Genomic DNA, 22,932 nt, shown 5'->3' on the forward strand with positions numbered 1-22,932 from the left:
TACTATGTATGGTTTTATTGTATTTTATATTCATATGCTGTGAGCTGCCCTGAGCCTGCCCTGGCGGGGAGGGCGGGATACAAATAAAAAGTATTATTATTATTATTTTACAGTTTGTTTTTAACGTTTGGCTCTTTAATTGCACACTAACCTTTCAGGTTTCTTACTTCGTATTGACCAATTGGACATTTTTGGGAAACTGTGAGTTTGGACTTTAACTTTGATACCTTAGTTTGGAACTCTGTATGTTGATTGCATGACGTATTGAATACTTACTATTTATTCTTTGTGCTGCACGGTTGTTTGTCTTGCTTGTACATTTTTATCAACTGTGTTCTCTTTTTCGTACGTTCCAGGTGCTGAAGCAGAGACCCCGGTTTGTCGCCTTGAAGAAGCAGCCTTCGTACATCGGCGGGGAGAACTTGGAACTGCGGGATTACCAGCTGGAGGGCCTCAACTGGCTCTCGCACTCGTGGTGCAAGTAGGTGAAGGGAGGGCAGCAGGCCTGGGGATTGGGGAGGTGACCTGATTCGAACTCAGTACGAAGCATAGGTTAAAAAGGGAAAAAAAACAACGTATCAGGGAAACTTATCCTACTACTGGGCTCAGTCTATGTTGATGGAAATAACCTGGTCTGCATTCCCCAGTGGTGCTTTGGTGTATGGCCCTGTTCCTCTGCAGTTTAGTGTGTTGCCTTTATAGGGTTGCCAACTCTGATTTGATAAATTCCTGGAGATTTGGGGGTGGACCTGGGGAAGGAAAGGTTTGCAGGGGGGAGGGACCTCAGCGGAGTACAATGCTTAAGGGGTAGGGTTGCCAAGTCCAATTCAAGAAATATCTGGGGACTTTGGGGGTGGAGCCAGGAGACATTAGGGGTGGAGCCAAGATCAAGGCTGTGACAAGCATAATTGAACTCCAAAGGGAGTTCTGGCCATCACGTTTAAAGGGACCGCATGCCTTTTCAATTCCTTCCTTCCAGTGGAAATAATGGATAGGGGCACCTTCTTTTGGGGCTCATAGAATTGGACCCCCTGGTCCAATCTTTTTTTGAAACTTGGGGGGTATTTTGGGGAGAGGCACTAGATGCTATACTGGTGCCTCTACCCCAACAAACAGCCCCCCCAGAGCCCCAGATACCTGCAGATCAATTCTCCATGATTTTCTATGGGAATAAATCTCCATAGGGAATAATAGAGTTCCCAGCAGACATTTCCCTCCCTTCCCCCCGCTTTCTGATGACCCTGAGGCGGGGGGGGGGTCTCCAAACCGGGGGATCCCCTGCCCTCACCTGGGGATTGGCAACCCTATTAAGGAGCCACCTTCCAAAGCAGTCAGTTTCTTCAGGGGGGAATTAATTACTGTTGTCTTGGGATCAGTTGTAATCCCCCCAATGAAAATAATAGCTGGTATATTCCAGAGAGCAGAAAAGGAAGAGCATCTTTGCATAACTGTGCCTAATCTATGCAGTTTCCTGTCCCAAGTTGGGGGAGTAGCTGAGAAAAAAAAGTTGGACAAATTCCTAGGGTCAGTATTTCTGCCATGATGGTGAAAAGGAACCATATTCAGAGGCAGCGTATCACTGAATGCCAAAGGCTGTGGGGAGAGCCAGTTTGTTGGGGAGAGCCAGTCTGGGGTAGTGGTGAAGTGCGTGGACTCTTATCTGGGAGAACCGGGTTTGATTCCCCACTCCTCCACTTGCAGCTGCTGGAATGGCCTTGGTTCAGCCAGAGCTCTCTTCTCTGGGAGAACCGGGCTTGATTCCACACTCCTCCACTTGCAGCTGCTGGAATGGCCTTGGGTCAGCCAGAGCTCTCTTCTCTGGGAGAACCGGGCTTGATTCCCCACTCCTCCACTTGCAGCTGCTGGAATGGCCTTGGGTCAGCCAGAGCTCTCTTATCTGGGAGAACCGGGTTTGATTCCCCCCTCCTACATTTGCAGCTGCTGGAATGGCCTTGGGTCAGCCAGAGCTCTCTTCTCTGGGAGAACCGGGCTTGATTCCACACTCCTCCACTTGCAGCTGCTGGAATGGCCTTGGGTCAGCCAGAGCTCTCTTATCTGGGAGAACCGGGTTGGATTCCCCACTCCTCCACTTGCAGCTGCTGGAATGGCCTTGGGTCAGCCAGAGCTCTCTTATCTGGGAGAACCGGGTTTGATTCCCCCCTCCTACATTTGCAGCTGCTGGAATGGCCTTGGGTCAGCCAGAGCTCTCTTATCTGGGAGAACCGGGTTTGATTCCCCACTCCTCCACTTGCAGGTGCTGGAATGGCCTTGGGTCAGCCAGAGCTCTCTTATCTGGGAGAACCGGGTTTGATTCCCCACTCCTCCACTTGCAGCTGCTGGAATGGCCTTGGGTCAGCCAGAGCTCTCTTATCTGGGAGAACCGGGTTTGATTCCCCACCCCTCCACTTGCAGCTGCTGGAATGGCCTTGGGTCAGCCATAGCTCTCGCAGAGCTGTCCTTGAAAGGGCAGCTTCTGGGAGAGCCTTCTCAGCCCCACCAGCTGGAGGGCCTCAACTGGCTCTCGCACTCATGGTGCCTGTTGTGGGGGGATTACAGGGTGTCTGTTGTGGGGGGAGAAGTTATAGGAGATTGTGAGCCGCTCTGAGATTCTTCTTCCTCTTCCTCTTCTCAGAGGCCTCTGGCTAGCCATTCTTAGAACTGAGATTCTGGGTACAGGAGGGCCCCAGCTCCAATCCAGGAGGGCTTTCCTTACATCCGTACTCCTTTTCAGGAACAACAGCGTGATCCTGGCCGACGAAATGGGCTTGGGGAAGACCATCCAGACGATCTCCTTCCTCTCCTGCCTCTTCCACCAGCATCAGCTGTACGGCCCCTTTCTGATCGTGGTGCCTTTGTCCACCCTGACCTCCTGGCAAAGGGAGTTTGAAATCTGGGCCCCCGAGATCAACGTGGTGGTCTACATCGGAGACCAGATCAGCAGGAACACGGTGCGTAGGCTCAAGCTGTTGGTTTCCTTGGAGATGTGGTCCGTCGGTGTATTGAGCAAGAGAAAAATATCAAAGATTTCAGGTTTTCATGGCTGGTAACATCATTAGGGTTTGTAGAATCTTTTGGGATCAAGTGGCGTGTTCTACTGGAGAAAGTTTTCCTTCCAGACGTTTCGTTCTCGGCTGCGGAGAACATCCTCAGTGGCGTTGCAGCTGGAGCAGGCGCTCTGACCTTCTTGGCTGTTGTGCATTGAGTGGGGCCAGGGCTGCTGGAGAGCTGCTATTTCTAGGCTGGAGGGCCTAGAAATAGCAGCTCTCCAGCCTAGAAATAGCAGCTCTCCAGCAGCCCTGGCCCCACTCAATGCACAGCAGCCAAGAAGGTCAGAGCGCCTGCTCCGGCTGCAACGCCACTGAAGATGTTCTCCGCAGCCGAGAACGAAACGTTTGGAAGGAAAACTTTCTCCAGTAGAACACGGCACTTGAGCCCGAAAGATTCTACAAACCCTAAAGAGAAAAATAATTGGGGAAGACTGATTAACAGGATTGTAGTCAGGGCTTTTTTTGAGCAGGAACTCCAAGGAACGCAGTTCTGGCTGGCTCGGCATCAAGGGGTGTGGCCTGATATACAAATGAGTTCCCTCTGGGCTTTTTCGACAAAAAGCCCTGTGCAAAACAATGGTGATGTCAGGGAGTATGGCCTAATAAGCAAATGAGTTCCTGCTGAGCTTTTTCTACAAAAAAAAAAAAAAGCCCCGCTTGTAGTTGATCTGAGACTTTCGGCCTCCCGCTAGCAGGACCTTGGACAGTTCCGCAGGGCCTGCAAAACCATCCTCTTCCGATCGGCTTTCGCTGAAGAAGAAGGAAACCGTTAAGAAAAACCCCCATCATAAAAGCAAACATAGCGTTAGCACTTCTACTAATTTAATTTTAAAACTTAATCAGAATTTTAATTAAATTGTTTAAATGTAGTTTTATTCATCTTTGTATAATTAAGGTTTGAATTATGCTGTTAGCCGTCCTGAGCCTGCTCCGGCGGGGAGGGCGGGATACAAATAAAATTTTGTTGTTGTTTAACTGCCAGAATACCAGTTTGGCCCATGCAGTGCTGTTTCGTGGCTTTTGTGTGGTTTATTAATTAAAAAACGTGTTTTATTTTATATTTACCTTGCAAGCCTCCTCGAACGGGTTCTCTGGTGAGGCAGCAAGAAAAAAAATTCTCAAATAAGTAGCTTGCGTGTTGTTTCCACATAGCATATCTCAGTGGCTACAAGAAGTCTCAGGCCATGTTTCCACGCAGGCAGTTTACACATACTCAGGGCTTTTTTGTAGCAGGAGCTCGTTTGCATATTAGGCCACACCCCCTGTTGTAGCCAATCCTCCAAGAGCTTAGAGGACTTTTCTTACAGGGCCTACTGTAAGCTCTTGGAGGATTGGCTGCATCAGGGGGACGTAGCCTAATACGTAAAGGAGTTAGCCTAATACGTAAAGGAGTTCCTGTTATTAAAAAAGACCTACACCCCCCTGATGTAGCCAATCTTCCAAGAGCTTACAGGGCTTTTCTTACAGGGCCTTCTGTAAGCTCTTGGAGGATTGGCTACATCAGGGGGACATAGCCTAATACGTAAAGGAGTTCCTGATGTAGCCAATCCTCCAAGAGCTTACAGGGCTTTTCTTACAGGGCCTACTGTAAGCTCTTGGAGGATTGGCTACATCAGGGGGACATAGCCTAATACGTAAAGGAGTTCCTGATGTAGCCAATCCTCCAAGAGCTTACAGGGCTTTTCTTACAGGGCCTACTGTAAGCTCTTGGAGGATTGACTACATCAGGGGGACATAGCCTAATACGTAAAGGAGTTCCTGATGTAGCCAATCCTCCAAGAGCTTACAGGGCTTTTCTTACAGGGCCTACTGTAAGCTCTTGGAGGATTGGCTACATCAGGGGGACATAGCCTAATACGTAAAGGAGTTCCTGATGTAGCCAATCCTCCAAGAGCTTACAGGGCTTTTCTTACAGGGCCTACTGTAAGCTCTTGGAGGATTGACTACATCAGGGGGACGTAGCCTAATATGTAAAGGAGCTCCTGCTACAAAAAAAAGCCCTGCAAATACTCAACATAAGTGAAATAATAAAAAGTAAAATACTGCTGTTGCAAGAGGTTCCAGCACACACAATAAATGTGTGAATTCTGGGTTGTTGGGGTTTTTTTGTCCCTTTCTCAGATTCGCGAGTATGAGTGGATCCACTCTCAGACCAAGCGGCTGAAATTCAATGTGCTCATCACGACGTATGAGATTCTGCTGAAAGATAAGGTATGTGATCAGCTGAGCCACCGGAATCTGTGTCCCTCTCTCGTGCCTGTGCAAAAATACTGGGCTCCCGTCTGACATCCTCGGCTTAGCCCAGGGGTGGCCAAACTTGCTTAGCATAAGAGCCACATAGAATAAATGTCAGAGGTTTGAGAGCCACAAGACATGAACATCACATGTTTGAGAGCCACAGGAGAGGGAAGGATAGTGGGTGGGGGACAAATAGATGGGGAGGGGAGGGAGAGATGGAAATAAAGCAACTTTAACTTTAAATGCATTCTCCGAGCCTCTGGCTGGCTTGGCTTGGAGAAGTGATTTAAAGAGAGAAATGCCTTCTCCAAGGTGGCCAACAGGGTGATAAAGAGCCAGTTTGGTGTAGTGGTTAAGTGTGCGGACTCTTATCCGGGAGAACCGGGTTTGATTCCCCACTCCTCCACTTGCAGCTGCTGGAATGGCCTTGGGTCAGCCAGAGCTCTCTTATCTGGGAGAACCGGGTTTGATTCCCCACTCCTCCTTTTGCAGCTGCTGGAATGGCCTTGGGTCAGCCAGAGCTCTCTTATCCGGGAGAACCGAGTTTGATTCCCCACTCCTCCACTTGCAGCTGCTGGAATGGCCTTGGGTCAGCCAGAGCTCTCTTATCTGGGAGAACTGGGTTTGATTCCCCACTCCTCCTCTTGCAGCTGCTGGAATGGCCTTGGGTCAGCCAGAGCTCTCTTATCCGGGAGAACCGAGTTTGATTCCCCACTCCTCCACTTGCAGCTGCTGGAATGGCCTTGGGTCAGCCAGAGCTCCCTTATCTGGGAGAATTGGGTTTGATTCCCCACTCCTCCTCTTGCAGCTGCTGGAATGGCCTTGGGTCAGCCAGAGCTCTCTTATCCGGGAGAACCGAGTTTGATTCCCCACTCCTCCTCTTGCAGCTGCTGGAATGGCCTTGGGTCAGCCAGAGCTCTCTTATCCGGGAGAACCAAGTTTGATTCCCCACTCCTCCACTTGCAGCTGCTGGAATGGCCTTGGGTCAGCCAGAGCTCTCTTATCTGGGAGAACCGGGTTTAATTCTCCACTCCTCCTCTTGCAGCTGCTGGAATGGCCTTGGGTCAGCCAGAGCTCTCTTATCTGGGAGAACCAAGTTTGATTCCCCCCTCCTCCACTTGCAGCTGCTGGAATGGCCTTGGGTCAGCCAGAGCTCTCTTATCTGGGAGAACCGGGTTTGATTCCCCACTCCTCCTCTTGCAGCTGCTGGAATGGCCTTGGGTCAGCCAGAGCTCTCTTATCCGGGAGAACTGGGTTTGATTCCCCACTCCTCCACTTGCAGCTGCTGGAATGGCCTTGGGTCAGCCAGAGCTCTGGCAGAGGTTGTCTTTGAACAGGCAGCTTCTAAGAGAGCTCTCTCAGCCTCACCTTCCTCACAGGGTGTCTGTTGTGGGGGGAGAAGGTATAGGAGATTGTGAGCCGCTCTGAGTCTCTGATTCAAAGAGAAGGGCGGGATATAAATCTGCAATTCTTCTTCTTCAAGAGCCACACCATATGTGTGAAAGAGCCACACGCGGCTCCTGAGCCACAGTTTGGCCACCCCTGGCTTAGCAGATGGGTGTGTTTCCAGTGCCACTGATGCCCACCAGTGTCAGTGGGCTGCCTGAATTACCTGGGGCCCCTCAGGCATTTCTGGAACAGGGCTGCTAACATATTCTGAGGGCTCTGTAGATACAGAACCAGAATCCCTCAACTAATAATGTCAGAGAGCCTCCCTCCAGCCACGCTTGCTTACCTCCTACCCATCTTCCCTAAAATGGGTAACCAGTGGGAAGTGTTGTTGTGCTTCGCCTGAGTGAACTGAACACGCGCCTTAGAATCCTTGGCAATACAGAGCGGGTGATCCGACCCCTCCCCTACCGATCCACTGAGCAAAGCTTGAACCCTTCCTCCAGTCAATGGGTGAGTCACTTCAGCTGAAGGAAGAGCAAGATTCGAACCCAGTAGCACCTTTAAGGCCACAAAGGTCTCCAGGGTAGGAGCTTGCAAGAACTGAAACTCCCTTTGTGTGTTGAGTTGGAGGAAGGCTCCTTGGAATCCATCCTTCCTTCCTTCCTTCCTTCCTTCCTTCCTTCCTTCCTTCCTTCCTTCCTTCCTTCCTTCCTTCCTTCCTTCCTTCCTTCCTTCCTTCCTTCCTTCCTTCCTTCCTTCCTTCCTTCCTTCCTTCCTTCCTCTCTCTTCCTTCCTTCCTTCCATCCTCCCTCCCTCCCTCTCCTTCCTTCTTTCCTCCCTCCCTTCCTTACCTCCCTCCCTCTCTTTCTCTCTCTCTTTCCCTCTCTTTCTCTCTCTAATTGAGGACAGCTGGATCCCTCTCAGGCTGGGGATCACAAGGAAGTTCTTACCAAAGTGTAATTCTCTTTCGGGGGGGTCCCAAAGATGCATTCCTCTGATTCCATGGTGCACATGTCAGGATTTCTTGAACCCCCGCATGAGTGTATGGTGTTGCTCACTGGTTTGTATTGTGTTTTGGCTTCAGGCTGTCCTGGGAAGCATCAACTGGGCCTTCTTGGGAGTGGACGAAGCGCATCGCTTGAAGAACGATGACTCTCTGCTGTACAAGACGTTGATTGACTTCAAGTCCAACCACCGGCTGCTCATCACGGGGACGCCGCTGCAGAATTCCTTGAAAGAGCTCTGGTCCCTGCTGCAGTTCATCATGCCAGAGAAGTAAGCTTATTAAGAGACCCAATTTGTTGTAGTGGTGAAGTGTGCGGACTCTGATCTGGGAGAACCGGGTTTGATTCCTCACTCCTCCGCTTGCAGCTGCTGGAATGGCCTTGGGTCAGCCAGAGCTCTTATCTGGGAGAACCGGGTTTGATTCCCCACTCCTCCACTTGCAGCTGCTGGAATGGCCTTGGGTCAGCCAGAGCTCTCTTATCTGGGAGAACCGGGTTTGATTCCCCACTCCTCCACTTGCAGCTGCTGGAATGGCCTTGGGTCAGCCAGAGCTCTCTTATCTGGGAGAACAGGGTGTGATTCCCCACTCCTCCACTTGCAGCTGCTGGAATGGCCTTGGGTCAGCCATAGCTCTCTTATCTGGGAGAACAGGGTTTGATTCCCCACTCCTCCACTTGCACCTGCTGGAATGGCCTTGGGTCAGCCAGAGCTCTCTTATCTGGGAGAACCGGGTTTGATTCCCCCCTCCTCCACTTGCAGCTGCTGGAATGGCCTTGGGTCAGCCAGAGCTCTCTTATCTGGGAGAACAGGGTTTGATTCCCCACTCCTCCACTTGCACCTGCTGGAATGGCCTTGGGTCAGCCAGAGCTCTCTTATCTGGGAGAACCGGGTTTGATTCCCCACTCCTCCACTTGCAGCTGCTGGAATGGCCTTGGGTCAGCCAGAGCTCTCTTATCTGGGAGAACCAGGTTTGATTCCCCACTCCTCCACTTGCAGCTGCTGGAATGGCCTTGGGTCAGCCAGAGCTCTCTTATCTGGGAGAACCAGGTTTGATTCCCCACTCCTCCACTTGCAGCTGCTGGAATGGTCTTGGGTCAGCCATAGCTCTCTTATCTGGGAGAACCGGGTTTGATTCCCCACTCCTCCACTTGCAGCTGCTGGAATGGCCTTGGGTCAGCCAGAGCTCTCTTATCTGGGAGAACCGGGTTTGATTCCCCCCTCCTCCACTTGCACCTGCTGGAATGGCCTTGGGTCAGCCAGAGCTCTCTTATCTGGGAGAACCGGGTTTGATTCCCCCCTCCTCCACTTGCAGTTGCTGGAATGGCCTTGAGTCAGCCAGAGCTCTCTTATCTGGGAGAACCGGGTTGGATTCCCCACTCCTCCACTTGCACCTGCTGGAATGGCCTTGGGTCAGCCAGAGCTCTCTTATCTGGGAGAACCGGGTTTGATCCCCCACTCCTCCACTTGCAGTTGCTGGAATGGCCTTGAGTCAGCCAGAGCTCTCTTCTCTGGGAGAACCAGGTTTGATTCCCCACTCCTCCACTTGCAGCTGCTGGAATGGCCTTGGGTCAGCCAGAGCTCTCTTATCTGGGAGAACCGGGTTTGATTCCCCCCTCCTCCACTTGCAGTTGCTGGAATGGCCTTGAGTCAGCCATAGCTCTCTTATCTGGGAGAACCGGGTTTGATTCCCCACTCCTCCACTTGCAGCTGCTGGAATGGCCTTGGGTCAGTCAGAGCTCTCTTTTCTGGGAGAACCAGGTTTGATTCCCCACTCCTCCACTTGCAGCTGCCGGAACGGCCTTGGGTCAGCCATAGCTATCGCAGGCATTGTCCTTGAAAGGGCAGCTTCTTCGAGAGCCCTCTCAGCCCCACCCACCTCACAGGGTGTCTGTTGTGGGGGGAGAAGATAAAGGAGATTGTGAGCCACTCTGAGACTGTGATTCAGAGAGAAGGGCAGGGTATAAATCTGCGGTCTTCTTCAGGGTTTGCTTTTGATGGAGGTAGAATGCAGCTGCCTTGAAATGCTACCTCCAATCGGAGTGCAAAATGGGAGACCAGGAAGTTCAGAAGAAACTGGTTTATGGGCCTCTGATGACATAAGGGCAAGAACTGGGTCTTACAAATCTCAGTGTCCCCCCCTCCCCCCACTGATAAATCGCCTCCATTTTATCCTTACAACAACCAGGCCTCAGATTCAGCAGGAGCTCACAGGAGTGCAGCTCCTGAATCTTTCTGAGGGTTCTTCCTCTTCCTCCCCACCTACCCTGTCCATTGAATAGGAGGTGCAGCTGCATAACAATCCCTGGATGAGGAGAGCGGGCAGTCAGCCAGCCACCAGGGGCTTTGCCACGCCCCCAGCAGCCCTTATTAAGCCCTGAAGAAGCCCACCCCACCCTTTTTCCACTTCATATGTGATTTTGGGCGGAGGGTGGCTTGCTGGCTTTTTGACTGGGGTGGGGCGGCGGCCCAGGAGAGCCCCAGGCGAGTGAGGCCTGCTTGGGCTGGCTGGATCTCTAGCCAGCCCAAGCAGACCTCACTCGCCTGGGGCTCTCCTTCCTTGCATCGGGTTGCTTTTGGCTGGGGGTGGTGGCATATGCTATTGAGTTATGCTAATGAGCTCCGCCACCTATTTTTCTACAAAGTGACCCCTGACAACAAGCTTGTGATGTTGATTAGACTGAGAGCACGTGTGGCCCCATGTCACCCAGCAAGGTTCCGTGGCAGAGTGGGGATTAGAATCCAGGTCCTACAGATCCTGGTCTAACACTCTTGTCTGCTGCGCCACACTGACTGACTCCTCCCCCTGTGCCTTGCCTTGGCTATCAGGTTTGAGTCCTGGGAAGATTTTGAAGACGACCACGGGAAGGGGCGCGAAAACGGCTACCAGAGCCTCCACAAAGTCCTGGAACCTTTCCTGCTGCGCAGAGTGAAGAAGGATGTGGAGAAATCTCTCCCTGCCAAAGTGGAGCAGATCCTGCGTGTGGAGATGTCTGCCCTCCAGAAGCAGTATTATAAGTAGGTGCCTGAAATGGTTTGATGTAGGAATGAAGACTCTCTTTGACACGCGTTGAGGGGAGAATGCGTCTGCCTTGCCCCTTTGACCGAGGGTTTATTTATCTCTGCCTCGGTTGCACCAAGAATAAAAATAGCTTACAGCATCGAACAGACAAAAGCTCTAACAGGAAGTCATCTGTCCATGAACATAAGAACATAAGAGAAGCTATGTTAGATCAGGCCAATGGCCCATCCAGTCCAACACTCTGTGTCACACAGTGGCAATTTTTTTTATATATATATATATATATATATACACACACACACACTGTGGCTAATAGCCACTGATGGACCTCTGCGCCATATTTTTATCTAAACCCCTCTTGAAGGTGGCTATGCTTGTGGCCGCCACCACCTCCTGTGGCAGTGAATTCCACATGTTAATCACCCTTTGGGTGAAGAAGTACTTCCTTTTATCCGTTTTAACCTGTCTGCTCAGCAATTTCATCGAATGCCCACAAGTTCTTGTATTGTGAGAAAGGGAGAAAAGTACTTCTTTCTCTACTTTCTCCATCCCATGCATTATCTTGTAAACCTCTATCATGTCACCCCACAGTCGACGTTTCTCCAAGCTAAAGAGTCCCAAGCGTTTCAACCTTTCTTCATAGGGAAAGTGTTCCAGCCCTTTAATCATTCTAATTGCCCTTTTCTGGAATTTCTCCAATGCTATAATATCCCTTTTTAGGTGCGGCGACCAGAACTGCACACAGTACTCCAAATGAGACCGCACCATCGATTTATACAGGGGCATTATGATACTGGCTGATTTGTTTTCAATTCCCTTCCTAATAATTCCCAGCATGGCGTTGGCCTTTTTTATTGCAAACGCACACTGTCTTGACATTTTCAGTGAGTTATCTACCATGACCCCAAGATCTCTCTCTTGGTCAGTCTCTGCCAGTTCACACCCCATCAACTTGTATTTGTAGCTGGGATTCTTGGCCCCAATGTGCATTACTTTGCACTTGGCCACATTGAACCGCATCTGCCACGTTGACGCCCACTCACCCAGCCTCAACAGATCGCTTTGGAGTTCCTCACAATCCTCTCTGGTTCTCACCACCCTGAACAATTTAGTGTCATCCGCAAACTTGGCCACTTCACTGCTCACTCCTCACTTTGAAGTCATGTCTTCAAAGTCTAGAGGAACTAATACCAGTTCAGCAGTAATCAGGAATAGATTTATCTGAGGACCACAAAAATGTAGTTTGAACACGGGTGTAAGAACCCTGTGTTCTTGCGTCAGTAAAAGGAAGCAAGAATACGAGTGTAAGATGTCTGCGCCCTTTAGCCTTTCAGACACAACGCGGGCGGCTCAGGCTGATATGCCAAATGCATGATCCACCCATATTTTTGTCTTCAGGCTTTGTGGGGTCTGGGGGCTCAAGCGCATGAGCCCCACAGTTTGAAGTAAAGTAGCTTTTCCTGGAGCCTGTGCTGTGTGTGAACCGTTAGAGCTAAAATTTATTTTTCTCGAGCCCCTAACCACAGGGACTGAAACATGTCGTCTTACATCACTCTGTTTCCTTTCGGTCTCAAGGTTCTGATCATATCAAATAGTTCTGTTTTTTCTTAGGAATCTAGTGTATATTTAGAATCAGGGGTGGAATTCTAGCAGGAGCTCCTTTGCATATTAGGCCACACACCCCTGACGTAGCCAATCCTCCAAGAGCTTACAAAAAAAGGGCCTTGTAAGCTCTTGGAGGATTGGCTACATCAGGGGTGTGTGGCCTAATATGCAAAGGAGCTCCTGCTAGACTTCCACCCCTGTTTAGAATACCGTTTTTGTTGCATTGTGTTCAGTTTAATTATCATACTTGACTGTCCTGACTCCTGATACTTATATTTGTCATCAATGTCCCCTCTAAGTTGTGGAGTTGTGGGAGCAAACATTCTACTTTGTGAGCTCCTGGCATTAATGTTGTGAGCTCCTGCATCAATCTCCAGGGGTTAATGAGGGCTGCTGGGGGCGTGACTGGCTGCCCACTCTCCTAATCCAGCGATTGTTATGCAGCTGCACCTCCTATTCAATGGACAAGGTAGGTAGGTGGGGAGGAAGAGTCTTCCTGAGTGTGACTGACCATCCTCAACCTGAGGCTAAGCTGGACTATTTGGTGTGTTGCCATGCCACAAAACGACTGTCCGGTTTTCAGCTGGTCTTGTCTTGTCCATAGGTGGACAATCAATCATCAATCAATCAATCAATCATCAATCAATCATCCTGCAGGCTGAGCTAAGCCAAAAATGTGTGAGCCAGAGCTTAAAGAACTGTGAGCTAGCTCAAACAAACTCAGCTTCGAGGAAACATTGCTTGTCATTCGTATGTGTGTCTTTCTCATGGAATTCTAGGCTTTGGATCCTTAATAAATTCAGAATTCGTAAAAAACAAACCCTAAATTAAACTAAAATTTATTCAAGGTGCCTAGGAGCCCAAATCATTCTACAAGGTGGTGTGTGGATCGTGTACTTTCAGGCTGCCCTGTGTCTCTGGTACGGTCAAAGACTCCCTGTTGTTCTTCCTGCCTGCCTGAAAGAAGATGCTGCTGAGTTGCAGTCAACTCAACAGCGACCCCATCAATAGGCCGTTCCAAAAAAGAAAGGAACGGAAGTGGTTTGCTGTTGCCCACCTCTGCATAGCTACCCCAGTCCTCCTTGGTAGTCTTCAGGGGTTGTTTTGTAGACAAATAGGTGGTGGAACTCATTAGCATAACTCATTAGCATATGCCACCCCTCCCCTCAGTCAAAAGCAACCTGGCGCAAGAAAGGAGAGCCCTGGGTGAGAGAGGGCTGCTTGGGCTGGCTAGAGATCCAGTCAGCCCAAGCAGGCCTCGCTCACCTGGGGCTATCCTGGGCTGCCCCCCCCCAGTCAAAAGACCAGCAAGCCACCCGCCACCCAAAATCACATAAGAAGTGGAGAAAGGGTGGTGTGAGCCTCTCCATGGGTTAATGAGGGCTGCTGGGGGCGTGGCAAAGCCCCTGGTGGCTGGCTGGCTGCCCGCTCTCCTAATCCAGGGATTGTTATGCAGCTGCACCTCCTATTCAATGGACAAGGTAGGTAGGTGGGGAGGAAGAGTCTTCCTGAGTGCGACTGACCATCCTCAACCTGAGGCTAAGCTGGACTATTTGGTCTGTTGCCCTGCCACAAAAGGAGTGTCCGGTTTTCAGCTGGTCTTGTCTCGTCCATAGGTGGATTCTGACCCGGAATTACAAAGCCCTTTCCAAGGGGACTCGGGGCAGCACCTCCGGTTTCCTAAACATCGTGATGGAACTGAAGAAGTGTTGCAACCACTGCTATCTGATCAAGTCGCCAGAGGAGAACGAGCGGGAGAATAGCCAGGAGTTGCTCTTGGTGGGTAGCTTCTGGGGGGAGGGGGCTTTACGCAAGTGACGTAGCTGGGCTTCGATTCTCTGTGGCATGTGCATGTCAGAGGGGACCAAATTCGCACGAGCTGTTTTCCATCCCTGGCATCTCTGGTCAGAGCGCCTTTTTGAAGCAAGAACTCCCTTGCCTATTAGGCCACACCCCGCTGATGGAGCCAATCCTCCTGGAGCTTACGGTAGGCCCTGTACTAAGAGCCCTCTAAGCTCTTGGAGGATTGGCTACCTCAGGGGGGTGGGGCCTAATAGGCAAAAAAGCTCCCGCTACAAAAAAAGCCCTCAGGGAGATGCAAACCACGAGCTAATTGTGAAGTCTTCCTTTAGGCTTTGTTGAATCTGGCGGAGCAATAGGCTCAGGGAAGCTTAATCCCAATTAGCTTGTGGAACTCATGGCAACCGGCTGCAGACCGATTCGTGAAGGAGAATAACATTAAACAGTATTAGCTTTGCTGCCTAATGAAACGTCGGTTCCCAGGGTAGTCTATCTGAGTGCCTGAAGCTAGGGGGAAAAAACGGGGACTAGCCCTTGCAGTCGTGCTTTTGCTTGTGGGTTTTTTGCAGGCGTCTGATTGGCTGCTGTTGTAAAAAAAAAACCTGAGGGATCTTTGGCCCAGGTCTGGCAAGCCACCAATCAGCACTCGCTGCCAGTTTATTGAGCAGCGTTTGTGAAGCAGGTGGTTTTATTTAAATTGGGATTTATTTCGCAGGCCTGCTTCCTACAGCTGTCGCGGCTTTTAGCTTAATTTCTCAGGGTTTGTCAAGGTCTATAAAGGAACGAGCCGGTAAGAACACTGATTAGTGTCCGGCTGAAACTATGAATCGCTCAGCGGTGCTAGTTTTAACTGGAGACGGGGCTTTTTTTTTTGTAGCAGTCAGTCAGTCAGTCACATTTTATTTGTATCCCGCCCTCCCCGACCAAGCGGCTCAGGGCGGCTAACAGCAAAATTCAGTATATACATTATACAGTAAATAGCATTTAACTATGTGACGGAACCGGCCCGATTCCGCCTTCAGACCCGGTCCCGTCAGCTCCCTATTGCGTCGCCAACTCTTGGAGGGAGCTATTTCTCCTCCTGCCCCTTTGGGCTTGCTGCCACCACCTGCTCAGTCTAGGGGTTCAGATTGAGAGGAACAGGACTCCCAATCCCCCTCTCCAGCTATGAGGCCAGGCCTCAAGGTCCTCTGCCACCCTGTACTTGGGTTTCACAGAGACCTCAGCACTTCTTTGGGGCACCCCTGGAGGATTGGCACCTAATCCAACTGCATGCCTTCCCCCTTCCCCGGGGCCCCCTTCTTAAAACAGCGTGGTCTAAAGCGGTTTGGGGATCTATGTGGTACAGAGATGGACTGCCAGCATTTAAAACAGTAAAAATATTTAATTAAAAGAGAAAAAGAAAAGAACAGAAGAACAAAACAAAAACAGTTGCTTGTAAAAGGTTACACAGCACAGCACCCGCACAGCAAACAGCATGACAAAGGAAATGTGGTTATAAACGCATCCTACTGTCCCTGATCTAAACACGTCCTGCCTTTTGGATGACTTACTTTGTCTGGCTGCCTGGGGGCCTTTTCCTCTTGAATAGGCCGCATGCACAGGCAGAAGCCCCCACACTGGCAACCTCTTCCTTCGAGCTGCAGCTGAGAACTGACTTCTCTTCCTGCCTAACACATGCCAAGAACAAAAGAACTTCCTGCCGCTCTAGGAGACTTTCCCCCTAGAGTTGTTGGTTTGGCTCTGAAAGGGAGGGGGGAGTGAGGGGAAGGCTAGGCCCAAGCCTGCTTAGGAGTTTCATGTTTTCCCTCCCAATGAAGCACCAACACTGACTAAGATGGCGTTTCTCCACAAACTACAATGAATTAAAATCCATTAAAATTCTAAAAACATTCTAAAAACATTAGTACATTTAGTGCTATTCCGATGGCAAGTTTATTTGGCAGTTTAGTAGTTTCAGCTGGTGAAGGCCGCTTGGAACAAGATGGTTTTGCAGGCCCTGCGGAACTGTCCAAAGTCCTGCAGGGCCCGCATTTCCTCTGGGAGCTGATTCCACAGCTGTGGGGCCATAGCTGAGAAAGCCCGAGTACGGGTACTCTGGAGTCTTACCTCCTTTGGCCCGGGGATAGTCAGCAGGTTCTTCCCTGCTGACCTCAGTGCTCTCTGGGGTTCATACGGGGTTCATAGCAGGAACTCCTTTGCCTATTAGGCCACACCCTCTTGATGTAGCCAATCCTCCTGGAGCTTACAAGGCTCTTCCTGCAGGGCCTGCTCTAAGCTCCAGGAGGATTGGCTACATCAGTGGGGTGCAGCCTAATAGGCAAATGAGTTGCTGCTACAAAAATAAGCCCAGACCAGGGGAGGGAATAAAAGCCCCTGTCATGTCCTTCCTCTGAGCATGGGAGAGCCCTCTGTTGCTCCTCTTAGGGACCATTGATGAGAAAGGCAGGGGGGCTAGAAGCAGTGCCAGAAATGACCGTTGCCTCTCCTTCAGTCCTTGATCAGGAGCAGTGGGAAGCTCATTCTCTTAGACAAGCTGCTGACCAGGCTGCGGGAGAGAGGGAACCGGGTCCTCATCTTCTCCCAGATGGTGCGGATGCTGGACATCTTGGCGGAATACCTGGCCATCAAGCACTACCCCTTCCAGGTGAGGACGGAGGGAGGGAGGGTGGGTGGGTGGACGGAGCGCCCTCTTTTGGCCTGCAGGGTGGCTTCATCCTTGCATGGCGGATCAGGGGTGTCGAACATTGTCGCCAGGGCTGGATCTGCCGTAAACGGGACTTTTGGGGGTGTGGCCTAATATGATGATGATGATGATATTGGATTTATATCCACCCTCCCCCCCTCCGAATCTCTGACTGGCTCACAATCCCTTTTATATTCCTCCCCCGTAACAGGCACCCTGTGAGCTATACTCCCTCTAAGCTGTGGAGTCTTCTGAGCAAAAATGCTGCTTTGTGAGCTAGCGGCATTAAAGATACGAGCTACTGCATAAAATTAGTCTGCCCTGGGGCCATTTTTCCTGAGCGAAGGCAAAAAATGTGTGAGCCGGAGGCTATAAAACGGTGAGCTAGCTCACACTAACTCAGCATAGAGGGAACACTGCCTGTGAGGTAGATGGGGCAGAGAGAGCTCTCCCAGAAGCTGCCCTTTCAAGGACAGCTCTGCGAGAGCTATGGCTGACCCGAGGCCATTCCAGCAGCTGCGAGTGGAGGAGTGGGAAATCAAACCCGGTTCTCCCAGATAAGAGTCTGCGCACTTAACCACTACACCAAACTGGCTCTCTCTTTACCTCTTCCCCCACCCCACAACAGACACCCTGTGAGGTGGGTGGGGCTGAGAGAGCTCTCCCAGAAGCTGCCCTTTCAAGGACAACTCCTGCGAGAGTTGTGACTGACCCGAGGCCATTCCAGCAGGTGCAAGTGGAGGAGTGGGGAATCAAACTCAGCTCTCCCAGATAAGAGTCCGCGCACTTCACTGCACCAAACTGGCTCTCCAATGTATAAAGCAGTTCCTGCTGCAAAAGATGCCCTGCAAATGCCTGACTGGGGCCGACCCTGCTTAGCTTCTGAGATCTAACAAGTTCAGTCTAGCCTGGGCTACTTGGGCTGCTTATGTTATCCTTTCCGAAAAAGAAAAGGCTCCAGTTCTACGGCCGGATCCTGGCTCTCAGCCTGTAACGGGAGCTGCCTTGTCACCTGGTGCAGGGTGACGCTGCCTAGGCCGTGTCCCTGACAGCGAGAGGGTTATTTTTAATCGGCTTGTTATTTTTAAGTCTTGACTCGTTCCCGGCTGCTGGGGGGCTGGGAGTTGCCGGTGGAGCAGGAGCACCTGGGGTTCTGAGTTGCAGGGGGGGGGGGGCGGCAACAGTTTCCCAGGGATGTGCGTGTCTCGTTTAGCTCCCCGTTTTTAAATGCATCGTTTGCCTTCTGCAGCGCTTGGACGGCTCGATCAAAGGCGAGATCCGCAAGCAGGCGCTGGATCACTTCAATGCCGACGGCTCGGAGGTACGGGAGAGAGAACCGCTGGGGGAGAGGGCACGCCCAAGGGGGGCTTTGGGGGCAAGGTGTCCCTATCTGGCACACTCTCTCTCTCGAGGGAGAGAGAGGCGTATTTGGAAATGTCTTTGCATCGGGAGGCTTGAGGCCTGGAGCAGAACCACAGGCGTGAGAAACTGTCTCATCTTGGTCGCTGGCTTGCCGTGTGACCCTGCGGAAGCTGCCCGATTGCGTTTGGGGTTTCAGCAACGTCCCGTCCCTTGGCAAAGTGGGTACTGCCTGTCAGCGGCATTAACACTGCTTGTATGAATTATTTAGGGGGGAAATGGAGCTGGGCCCGGGAAAAATGAGACCGGTATAGAGGGAACCAAGGAAGGTCCTTCTCCCCGGCTCTCTGGCTCTTGCCAAGATGACCTGCAGCAAAAGTTTGCTAAACAAGTACAGCCCTAAGCCTTTGAAGCTTATTGAAAAACAAAGTTCGAGTCCAGAAGCACCCTTTAAGTCCGACAAATGAACATCTGAAGCTGCCTTCTACTGAATCAGACCCTCCTGGGTCCATCAAAGTCAGTCTTGTCTACTCAGACTGGCAGCGGCTCTCCAGGGTCTCAAGCTGAGGTTTTTCACGCCTATTTGCCTGGACCCTTTTTAGTTGGAGATGCTGGGGATTGAACCTGGGACCTTCTGCTTACCAAGCAGATGCTCTACCACTGAGCCACCGTCCCTCCCCTAAAGAACATATGAAGCTGCCTTCTACTGAATCAGACCCTCCTGGGTCCATCAAGGTCAACATTGTCTACTCAGACTGGCAGAGGCTCTCCAGGGTCTTAAGCTGAGGTTTTTCACGCCTTCTTGCCTGGGCCCTTTTTAGTTGGAGATGCTGGGGATTGAACCTGGGACCTTCTGCTTACCAAGCAGATGCTCTACCACTGAGCCACCGTCCCTCCCCTAAAGAACATATGAAGCTGCCTTCTACTGAATCAGACCCTCCTGGGTCCATCAAGGTCAGAGGCATTCCATAAATAAGTATACAAAGTCAAATGAAAATACAAAGAAGCAGGAAACTTTGGCACTTTAAGTCTACTGAACCTACGAACATGGCAAGATGGCCCCTTGAAGAAGAGTAGTATATCCGAAACAAAATTGGATCGGTTCTTTGTAATTGTTGGACTTACGATGAAATCGTTATGGACTTTGGACAGCAGCTGTGTTGCGCAGTGGATGATTTTTTTTTATTGCATTAGTGTAAATCATGTTTAGGTGTTTTTGTTGTACGTAGTTTATTGGATTTAGAAGAAGATATTGGATTTATATCCCGCCCTCCACTCCGAAGAGTCTCAGAGCGGCTCACAATCTCCTTTACCTTCCTCCCCCACAACAGTCACCCTGTGAGGTGGGTGGGGCTGGAGAGGGCTCTCACAGCAGCTGCCCTTTCAAGGACAACCTCTGCCAGAGCTATGGCTGACCCAAGGCCATTCCAGCAGGTGCAAGTGGAGGAGTGGGGAATCAAACCCGGTTCTCCCAGATAAGAGTCCACACACTTAACCACTACACCAAACCAGCTCTCCACGTTGCTACTAATTTGTAAACGGGGAGATTGTGTTTCGTTCAGTTTCCTCCGGGGCAACAGATCTTGGTAGCCTGGAGATCAAGTGTAACTCCAGGAGATCTCCAGCCCCCTCCCTGGAGGTTGGCAACTGTGTGCAGCCCTGATCAGCAGTGCTCCAAATCCCCAGTCCTAAGTGGAAGGCCTCTGAGTTGGCACCGAAGAGCTTGGACTTTGGGCCTTGTTCTTGTTTGACTGGCCCGCCTCCTGGTTCCTGGTTCCTCAGGATGACTGACCTTTCCCTTCTGTGCTTCAGGATTTCTGCTTCCTGCTCTCCACCCGAGCTGGAGGGCTGGGGATTAATCTGGCCTCCGCGGACACGGTGGTGATCTTTGACTCCGACTGGAATCCCCAGAATGACCTGCAGGCCCAGGCTCGCGCTCACCGGATCGGGCAGAAGAAGCAGGTGAGGAGAGAAATCTCCAGTTTGGTGTAGTGGTTAAGTGTGTGGACTCTTATCTGGGAGAACCGGGTTTGATTCCCCACTCCTCCACTTGCAGCTGCTGGAATGGCCTTGGGTCAGCCAGAGCTCTCTTATCTGGGAGAACCGGGTTTGATTCCCCACTCCTCCACTTGCACCTGCTAGCATGGCCTTGGGTCAGCCAGAGCTCTGGCAGAGGTTGTCCTTGAAAGGGCAGCTGCTGTGAGAGCTCTCTCAGCCCCACCCACCTCACAGGGTGTCTGTTGTGGGGTGGGGGAAGAGGTAAAGAGAGAGCCAGTTAAAAGAGAGAGAACACAGAAGAGAATGCCACCAAGTTCCCAGAAGACTTTTGTTATTTATTTTATGCCTTGCTTTTCTCTCCCACTGGGGGCCCAACGTGGCTTACATCCTTCTCCTCTTCTTATCTTTTATCCTCACAACAACAACAACCCTGTGAGGTAGGTTAGGCCGAGAGAGTGCAAGTGCTCAAGGTCTTACATCCTTCTCCTCTTCTTATCTTTTATCCTCACAACAACAACAACCCTGTGAGGTAGGTTAGGCCGAGAGAGTGCAAGTGCTCAAGGTCAGCATTGAACTTCCATAGCACAAGTAGGGATTCGAACCTGGGTCTCCCAGATACTGGTCCACTCTTAACCATCGCACCACACTGGATGTTGGTGGGGGTTGGGTTGCCGGGCAACGGCCAATAAACAGTGCCGAAGATTCCGAGCATCCGTTAGTCTCTGAGCGGGAGAGGCGGTGAAGCTGTAGGAGAGGAGAGCAGAAGAGATTGAAAATAAAACCTGAAAATGAAAGAGGGGGAGGAAGAAAAGGTAGTTGGGTGAGGGAGGGGGGTGGGGCAGAGTCTGCTGGGGAGGGGAGAAACAGAAAAGGGTGGGAGGGAGAGAAAAGAAGGGGGGGGGAAGCCCATGTTACTGGAGGGGTGGGACTGGAAAAGAAAAATGAGTTCCCTCCCGCCCCGGACCTTTCCATTTTGGGTAGAATTTTGAATTTGGGGCTTAACTATAATAAACCAGATTCTCAGATGGTGAGACAAACACAGTGTTCCCTCTAAGTTGAGTTAGTGTGAGCTAGCTCACAGGGTTTTTTGCCTCTGGATCACACCTTTTTTGTCTTAGCTCAGGAAAAATGGCCTCAGAGCAAACTAATTTATGCAGTAGCTCACAGCTTTCATGCCAGTAGCTCACAAAGCAGAATTTGTGCTCACAAGGCTCCACAGCTCAGAGGGAGACAGGCAAACTTTCTTTTCAAAATTTGAGAGTTTCTTCCTTGCCTCTGGAAGGGAGAACTGTGTAGATGAAAGAAGAGGCCCATTCTTTTGGGAAGCACAGCAGTCATGTAGGGCACGGGTCCCAGCCCATGGCCTGTTAGCAGCCGGGCCGTGAGTTGTATAATTATTTCATTATATATTACAGTGTACTACTAATAATAATAATAATAAGACAACATTGGATTGATATCCTGCTCTCCACTCCAAATTTCAGAGTGTCAGAGCGGCTCACAATATCCTTTACCTTCCTCTCCCACAACAGACACCCTGTGAGGTGGGTGGGGCTGAGAGAGCTCTCCCCAGAAGCTGCCCTTTCAAGAACAACTCTGTGAGAGCTATGGCTGAGCCAAGGCCATTCCAGCAGCTGCAAGTGGAGGAGTGGGGAATCAAACCCAATTCTCCCAGATAAGAGAGCTATGGCTGACCCAAGGCCATTCCAGCAGCTGCAAGTGGAGGAGTGGTGGAATCAAACCCAGTTCTCCCAGATAAGAGTCTGCACGCTTAACCACCATGCCAGACTAATAGAAATTGGGCACAATTGTATCATCCAGAAAACATTGTCTGCCTGCCCCCCCTCCCCCGGTCCCTGGAAAAATTGTCTTCCACAAAACCAGTCCCTGGTGCCCAAAAAGTTGGGGATCGCTGATGTAGGGTGTCCCTCTGAAGTATCCAGTTGCCTACGGGAAGTCAGTATAGTTCCATAGCAGAGGCCTTGACTTTGAGTATCAGCAGTTAAAAGGATCTCCCGTAGTTGGGGAAGATCTCCGTTTGAGATCTTGGAGAGCCGTCGGCCAGTTAGGCCCAAGCACTATGCGGATGCAACTTTGTATCTGGCAGATTTATTTGTCTCTGAGGTTGGACATATGAAGTTGCCTTCTACTGAATCAGACCCTCTTTGGTCCATCAAAGTCGGTATTGTCTACTCAGACTGGCAGCGGCTCTCCAGGGTCTCAAGTGGAGGTTTTTCACACCTTTTTGCCTGGACCCTTTTTAGTTGGAGATGCCAGGAATTGAACCTGGGACCTTCTGATTACCAAGCAGATGCTCTACCACTGAGCCACAGCCCCATTCATGGCTCTCCAGGGTCTCAAGCTGAGGTTTTTCACATCTATTTGCCTGGACCTTTTTTTTTTTTAGTGGCGATGCCAGGGATTGAACCTGGGACTTTCTGCTTCCCAAGCAGATGCTCTGCCACTGAGCCACCGTCCCTCCAGTTCATGTCTGTTCCTTCTCAACAGGTGAATATCTACCGTTTGGTGACCAAGGGGACAGTGGAAGAGGAGATCATCGAGAGAGCCAAGAAGAAGATGGTGCTGGACCATCTTGTGATACAGCGCATGGACACCACAGGCCGGACTGTCTTGGACAACAGCTCTGGCCGATCCAAGTAAGAAGAGGGTGCAGGGGCTGACTTTGAGGCGCAACACTATAAAGCAGGGGTGTCGAACTCATGAGAGCCGGATCTGACATAAATGTTGGGCCGAGCCATGTTGGGCTGGGCCATATGCGTACC

General features: G+C 50.9%; 1 protein-coding gene across 6 annotated transcripts in view; it reads left to right on the plus strand.

Annotated features, from left to right (window-relative positions):
* The window catches only part of CHD2 (chromodomain helicase DNA binding protein 2), a 119,177-nt gene that overhangs the window by 59,239 nt on the left and 37,006 nt on the right, over window positions 1–22,932 (plus strand). For all 6 annotated transcript variants that reach the window (XM_060259791.1, XM_060259793.1, XM_060259792.1 and 3 more), the window contains 10 exons: window positions 357–481; window positions 2,732–2,948; window positions 5,169–5,258; window positions 7,762–7,952; window positions 10,509–10,697; window positions 13,923–14,085; window positions 16,601–16,753; window positions 18,042–18,113; window positions 19,964–20,113; window positions 22,658–22,806. In XM_060259791.1, coding sequence (XP_060115774.1) covers window positions 357–481; window positions 2,732–2,948; window positions 5,169–5,258; window positions 7,762–7,952; window positions 10,509–10,697; window positions 13,923–14,085; window positions 16,601–16,753; window positions 18,042–18,113; window positions 19,964–20,113; window positions 22,658–22,806 — 1,499 coding nt within the window. The remainder of the gene's footprint in view (window positions 1–356; window positions 482–2,731; window positions 2,949–5,168; window positions 5,259–7,761; window positions 7,953–10,508; window positions 10,698–13,922; window positions 14,086–16,600; window positions 16,754–18,041; window positions 18,114–19,963; window positions 20,114–22,657; window positions 22,807–22,932) is intronic.

The sequence above is a fragment of the Heteronotia binoei genome, chromosome 19, assembly GCF_032191835.1.
Source record: "Heteronotia binoei isolate CCM8104 ecotype False Entrance Well chromosome 19, APGP_CSIRO_Hbin_v1, whole genome shotgun sequence".
In the NCBI taxonomy this organism is placed as follows: domain Eukaryota; kingdom Metazoa; phylum Chordata; class Lepidosauria; order Squamata; family Gekkonidae; genus Heteronotia; species Heteronotia binoei.